This window comes from Dermacentor andersoni, chromosome 7, assembly GCF_023375885.2.
Source record: "Dermacentor andersoni chromosome 7, qqDerAnde1_hic_scaffold, whole genome shotgun sequence".
NCBI classification, from domain to species: Eukaryota; Metazoa; Arthropoda; class Arachnida; order Ixodida; family Ixodidae; genus Dermacentor; species Dermacentor andersoni.
In genome coordinates, this window is record NC_092820.1 from 103,686,356 (window position 1) to 103,693,696 (window position 7,341).

Genomic DNA, 7,341 nt, shown 5'->3' on the forward strand with positions numbered 1-7,341 from the left:
TCGCTCCATTGGCTCACCGGGAAAGGCTACGTAACGGCTTACAGTTTGCGGACCTCTGAATTTGAAAAAGAATCCCTGAGGTGGTCCCTGGTTGCTCTCCCGATTCGCGGTCCGCTGGGGAGCCTTCCCCCTTTCCCCAGCGGGCTACGAATCGAAAGAGCAGCCAGGGAGCGTCGCAGGGATTCCTTTTCAAATTCAGAGGTCCGCAAAGTGTAAGCCGTTACATTGTTGTTATATCTTTTTTTTCCTTCTTCATACAAGCTGCTGAGAAACCGCTGTGAGCCACCTGGTCTTGCGAAAAGTGATATCGGAGCCTGTCACTAGCAAGCCGCCCCTCAGTTTCTTCGTATATTTTTTTTAATTGATCACGTGGCGAGTTTTACTGCATCGCCACACGGATTTAGTGCACGGTTCATCGTGCTGAGAACTTATGTTCGATGTCATGCGTTTAACTGAAGGAAACGCCAGGACAAGTCGCTAATAAGGGTTCTTACTAAATCTGAATGAAATAATTACCCTTGGCAATGTCGAGATATGGTTTAACTACATTCTTAGATTAGCCTTAAGCAGCCGTGATGATTGAAAGAATCATACCTCTAGACAGCGGAATTTCATGGCAAGAAACAGAATCTCTGCAGCGACTACATTATGTTTTTCTTCATTAACTACTCACTGCCCTCCACGTTACACAACCAAATGCGTTTTCTCGACAACCAAGGCGACATATTCTACCGTCAGCAGAACACATATGCTAGTATTAACGCTTACTGTTTAGAAAATTGCGAGAGATTGTTTTGCTGCTGAGGGATTATAGGCCGATGTCTATTTCCGATATCTAGCTATTTCCGATAAATAGCTATAGGCTGATATCTAGGCCGATATAGCTATTTCAGTAAGAATTTATTTCATTACTTTAACCCTAAGGTTACGGTGCCAGAGTAAACATTAGGTACTGTAATTTACTGCTCCGTGATAGTACGGCTATTATAATTCTACTATAATGCGAAATAATACTGCGGTAAGCAAAAGAGCATACTAACCGTAAGTCGCAGTATCTTTTGCCACATGGATTTTCCAGAACCGAGTAAGAGGAAACAAGAAGATGGATCTTATCTCAAAGTGTACTAGCAGGTAGTATTTGATAGCATGAAAAGGGAAATGGGCCTTGCTGATGTAGCAGCCAGCGTGTCAGTGAAAAAAATAAATAATAAAAAGCAATACAATACTAAGCGGAACGCAGTGACACTTGTTCGACAACCTTAGCACCTTCATGGACGTCGCTTAGACAAAGAAATGATCTTAACATTCAGAACTGCGATATCGCAAAAAAAAAAAAAAACACTACTTGTGTTGGGTCAAGAATCGGACGTAGCTAGAAAAACAAATGTTCAGACGTGAAAGAAAAACCCTAGTTAAAAATGTTGCTAAAATAAGGCGGAAAAGTAAAATAATGTTTTGAGCTGAGAATTATGATCTAAGAAGGGATAGTCTTGAATCAAAAAGAAATGTCTCAACGCATGTGCAGAGAACTGAATCCAATGCCTGCTGCCAGATACAAAATATAAGGCATAGCAAGATTCAATCCAATACGCCAAAATGGCACTTTTAAAGTAATTTTCTTTAATGATGAGAAACGATGACACAACGAGAAGTGATACACGGTCTGATCATCACCATATGATGGACGCAAAGGGGAGGGCGTCAGGGGGCCCTGTGAAGCTTACTGAAAAGGAGTTCAATTCTCAGAGTGCAGCAGAAATCTTATTTCCTCCTCCCCCCCTCCCCTTCTGGAGTTGTGTGGGTGGTAGTATGGCTCAACACCGACCGCTTCTTAATCTTAACCGCGCACAGCATCACCCGGCTGCGACGCGGTGTCTAATTCGCCGGCTTATAATCGAGGGTTGCGCGCTAAGCGAAACCCACAGGTCCGCGAAGCACGTCTCGCCGCGTCGCGGGGCAGAATGAAGGACAGGAGAGAAACCTGCCGCGGGAAGGAGGCCGTGGGTATACCGGTTCCGAGCGAGCCGAAACGTCGTCGGCCGGGTTGCGTTCTCTCTGCCCTTCTCTCTGCGCACGTCCCTCTCCCCTCGCGAAGGCTTGCCCGAGCAGTGGAACAAACCGGGTGGAATGTAGGCCAGCGACGTTGCCCGCGTCTGCTAGACTGTGCACCCGCCCTGCCCTGCCCGTCGTGCCCGGCTCGCTCGCTCGCGAGCAGTGAAAGCGCGGATAGCCGAATATTTGCGCCCCGAGGTGGGTGTTCTGCCGCGCGCCTAATCGTCGCTTTCGTCCGTGGATAAGAAGAGCCAGCGGTGTGTTGTGTTCCGGTGAGTGATGCGAGCCGACAACGTGCGCGCTAGTGGCGACGTCGCGCGAAAAGATGGAGTGTGAGCGTGTCAGTGCGGGAAGCAACGAAGCTAGCTGCGGCGGCGCCATACTCTCTTCGAGGTCTCCGCTTGTGCAGTGCGCGCGCCAGTGCCAACGATGACGGCGGTCGGCGGATTGAGCGTGACGGCCGTCCTCGCGACGGCGGCGAGCCTACTGCTGAGCAGGGTGACATGCGAAGACACTCACGAGGGCCTCTACATCGGCAAGATCAACACGTACGCGCATCAGGTGTCCGGTCACGTGTACGCCATCGACGAGTACACGATCCTCATCAAGAACTTCTTCTACGACGGCCTGGGTCAGGACGCGTTCTTCTGGGCCGGATCCAGCGTGCGTCCCAGCAACGTCGGTTTCATCGTTCCAGATGAAGAAGGCAAGACAAACAAGCTGCAGCCGTACACCGACAAGGACATATATCTGCAGCTTCCCAACCGGCGTAAGATTACCAGCATCCGCTGGTTCGCCGTCTGGAACCTGCGGGAGCACGCGAACTACGGCGACATCTTCTTTCCCGAGGGCTTCGAGCCGCCCTCCCCGAGGCGGATATCGGAGTTCTCCCGGCGCGGCGCCGGCGTGCGTTCCGGCACCGTCGTGATAGTGGATTCGAAGACCATCCAAATCCCGGACTTTTACTTCAGCGGAAACGTCTCCGACACCTACTTCTGGGTCGGCCTCGGACCGCAACCGAACAGCGCTGGCCAGAAGGTCCCGGACGAGAAAGGGTACCTGGAACCGCTCGGCCGCTACGAGGACAAGACCATCGAGCTGACGCTGCCCGGAAAGATGACCGTCTTTGACATCGATTGGCTGAGCGTGTGGAACACGGAACTGAACGACAACTACGGATCGGTGATTGTGCCGCACGGCCAGGACATCCCGCCTTCGCAGCTGGGATCGATGGAGCACGAGTCTCGCCTGCCCAACTGCGAGCAGCTACACGCGATCCTGCAGGTCCGCTGGGAGATCCAGGGCCGCAGCATCACGCTCCAGCTCACGGGGCAGATCGAGGAGGACGAGTACATCGCCTTCGGCATCAGCGGCGCTGCCAACTCTTCGAAGATGGTGGGCGCGGATGTAGCGGTCTGCTACATCGACGGTCACTACGCCAACGCCGTCGACTACAACATATCGGACAGGTTCCCGTGTTCTAACGTGCTGGGCCGCTACCGGGGCGTCTGCCCCGACTTGAAGGTCGAAGGCAAGGAGAGCTACCAGATCCTGACTTTTACGCGCAAGGACGGGCTCACGAGCTTCGTCTATCGGCGGACGCTTCTCAACCCGGACGATGACGGAGACCAGATTTTCAACGCCGACGGCGACACCTACCTTGTCTGGGCCATCGGCAAGTACAACGAGTACAAGGAACCTTCGTTCCACCACATGTTCCCGAGGGGCAACCTGAAGATCAACTTCGGCAGGAAGGAGGCCACCGACAACTGCTTCGAGTTCATCACGGGTCAGAAACGCAAGAAGCCCGATCCCTGGCCCACGTTCCGCATCCGGGACAAAGCGGTGGACACGTTCGTCGCCAGGATCGGGCCGGCCGGTTTGTGGAAGGGCTACATGGGCATCACGGGCCGCAGCAGTCCCGGCGAGAGCTGGTACATGAACGGCGTGCTCGTGCCCGAGATTCACGTGCAGCGGGGCCACGCGTACACGTTCCGCGTGGAAGGGGGCAACAACCCGCACAACGCGCGGTACTACCACCCGCTGTACATCACCGACAGCCCCGCCGGCGGCTACGCGAGGCTCACCGAGCAGGAGCGGCAGGGGGTCAAGATCTACGCCGGCGTCCAGTTCGACCGCCGGGGCCGGCCGCAGCCGAGCGCGGCGGGCCGGCTCTGCGCCTGGCTCTACAACACGTCGGAGCCCCGGCAGGCGGACGAGTTCGCCAGCTTCCCCAAGTTCCGGAACACGATGCGCCTGCAGTGCGACGACGGCCAACCGGCGGTGCTGTCGTGGATGCCCAACGACAGCACGCCGGACGTGGTCTACTACCAGAGCTACACGACGCCCAACGTGGGCTGGAAGATCGTCGTCGTGGACGAGATAGTCTCGGGCAGTGGGGCCGTCTCGTGGCAACGGGTGTCGCCGAGTGCCGCCGCCGTGCTGGCCACGCTGCTGACAGCGTTGAGCGTGATAGTGTGCGCTTATTAATTTACAGACGCCGCCGTCTCGTCGGCCGATCGAAGTGGTGGTGATAATATTTAAGAAATCGTCCAAAGTACTTAAACGCTTTCCCCGCAAGGGACTCGAGTTTCAGTTTCGAGATTTAATCGTTCCGTTAAAAAAGGATTTAGTGCCGGTTGCCGTTTATTCGCGGCGGCGACGCGCCAGATTCGCCAAGAGCGCCTCGAACGCTCGGTAGAACGGTATACGCTCGGTAGAACGTATAGCTGCTATGAAGAGGAGCGCACTTTGACATGCATGCTCAGGCAAGTACAGACGCTCGTCCCGTCTGTACTTCCTGTAGATGGGTTAATTTGTGACCGTATTCCAATAGTAGATGTGCTAAGCAATCGAAAAGGATCACTTGAAAGCTCATGGACACGGTGGGGAACGGGAAGAGTGCTGTATTAAAATGGCGCCTTCGTCGAGTCTGCCAAGCTCTAATATCGGGTCTAGTCTCGTGAGATAGGTGTGGCGAGCGCGCCTTTGCCAAAGTATCACCCGCGCACGTGAGTTCACGAAAAAGCCCAATGATGATGTTGGTGATGATGCATGGTGACGTCCCTCAGGTGCTAATACTTTTTCTTTTTTTTTCTGTAGTCGTGAGTGGCATACCCTTCTGCGAACATAATGCCATCCACTCATCTAAGGGAGAGAATGTTGTTCCCATAATAAGCGAGAGGAGAATCTTGTTTCAATACTCATTGTCATGAATTCTCGCAAACGCCGACGAAGCACGCTCCCTTTGTGCCCAGCTGTTGGCGCAAAGTTAGGTGCAAGCGAAGCTATGAAAAGCACTAGTTCTAGGAAAAGGCATTCTTCTTATTTTTAGTCTATGATGGTAGGTCATCAACGTAAGCATGTGATTGGTACTTTCCGCTACGTTCTATACATGTGTCACCTTTGTTCATGTGTGTGCAACATGGTCGCAATTATAACATGACCGGAATATTGAAAAATTGACCCTTTAGGGGTAGGCACTGACGTCATCGAGTTAGTCATATTATGGTACAGCCAGCACGGTGAAAATCTGCGCGTTATCTCGATCCACTTGTCTTGAGCAGCTAAGTGGAAGCTGTGAATAGGACTAGAAGATGGCGTACATTACGTCATGCGAATATTCCCCATATTAAGGAAACATATCTACCTGGCATAGTCCCGGGACCGGTCAGCACTTATGTGATAACGAAAGAGAGATATAGAGAGAGGCATAAGGGGACATTCCTTAGCAATGATCACACACTGCAATGGCTAAGCCATGAGAAAAGCACAAGTTCTGCTAGAGCACATAAAATACGTAAATGGACTACAGTAACAAAATTAAATTAATAAATATCGCACTACAGCATGATACTAAGGTTATATTTGCGTACCTAATAGCTATTACATTTTCATAACTTCTTTAAACACTTCGCCTCTTGGGCCAGGTTCAGAATAAACGGTAACATAATCAGAAACACTACGGTGAAACTGTGTCAGAACCGCATTGCGTTTTAATGCAAAGAGAGACAAAATGTACAGCTCTAAATAAAATTAACTTTGCGAACGTGCGTTCTACAAACCAGTATTTAAAAGCCGCCATTTTGGAGCGGATTTGTTTACGAATAAAGCAAGTTAAGGTCGTATCAAATGGGCAAAGTGAAGTATTTTACTCCCCATGAAATAATCCAAACAGCGATCCTCTAGTTGCTGCCCAAAAAATACTTCTAAATTCCATGTTCCTTCGGCTAGAATACACGCAGCGAAGTAAAGCGCCACACAAAAGTAAAGGCAGTGCTGTTAACGGAGCTGAAGTGAATCACAGTCACCGAACAATTATGAAGAACTTGAACGGGGCTGTGTAATACAGCGATATGTTAGGCCACCGGACGAGAAAATGTTTATATTTATATCGCAGACCTAAAGATTTTGAGAGGAACGGACGGTAAGGCCACCGCATGTGCATTACCATTGAGATTTTCATCAACAACAAAGTGCAAGGAACTTCTGTAACGAGGCGTACTCACTGAGTTGTCTCAGTATCGCAGGTTCGAGCTCGTATAATTGTTTTGCTCTTTTCTAGGTACACAATATACACCGTTTTTTCATTAATACACGCAGATAGCTGCGTGAGCCAGGCCTTACGTTCTGTTCCCAAACCGACTTTTGTTTTTATGCCGCGAAGCATGTTTGTGCAATATCTATGTTAAATGGCTTTCTGTGTAAACTAAATGCTAAAGGACTGTTAAAAAAGGCGTTTTCGCTTGTCATAGCAATTCAATAGTACTGTGCGCCTGCTTTGAGAGTGTGAATTTTAGAGGGCGAGAAAAAAAAGAAAAGACTGGCCGATAGCCGAGAAAGCGATGCCAGCGTGTGTGGGCAACATTGTGCTACCGACTCGGCTTCGAGGGAGAAATTACCAGACGTCCTTAGAGAGGAACTGTTGAAGTGACGAATGCTGGTATTGTTGTTAATTTTACAGGCGAAACAAATGCTTTTATTGACTTGGCGACTCCAACGCAGCTTCAAGGCTGTATTGTTATTTAAGAACACAACTTCTAATAAACATTCATGTTTTTTCTCACGAGAAGTGGTTGCCAAATTCTTTGCACTTCCGTGCATCTATATAATCCCTAATATAGCCGTTCATGCTGCCTTTTTAATTTTTTTTTCTATACAGATATTCTGGTACACGAGCCAGTTAAGGCGGCACGCAACACTGTTTTTTTCTTTCTTGTTTTTGACTGTTAAACGTACATGGATTTTAAAGTGTCTATAGTGTTTGAGCATCTACGGCGCATTAAAGGT

The 7,341-nt window shown here is 50.2% G+C and overlaps 1 protein-coding gene across 1 annotated transcript; it reads left to right on the top strand.

Moving 5' to 3' along the window:
• Nucleotides 1-538: 538 nt before the first annotated feature.
• On the top strand, nt 539-7,117 carry LOC126534005 (protein Skeletor, isoforms B/C-like). The gene has a single exon (XM_055072573.1). It carries the CDS (start codon nt 2,482-2,484, stop codon nt 4,540-4,542), a length of 2,061 nt encoding a protein of 686 aa, XP_054928548.1. The 5' UTR covers nt 539-2,481; the 3' UTR covers nt 4,543-7,117.
• The last annotated feature ends 224 nt before the right edge of the window (nt 7,118-7,341 follow it).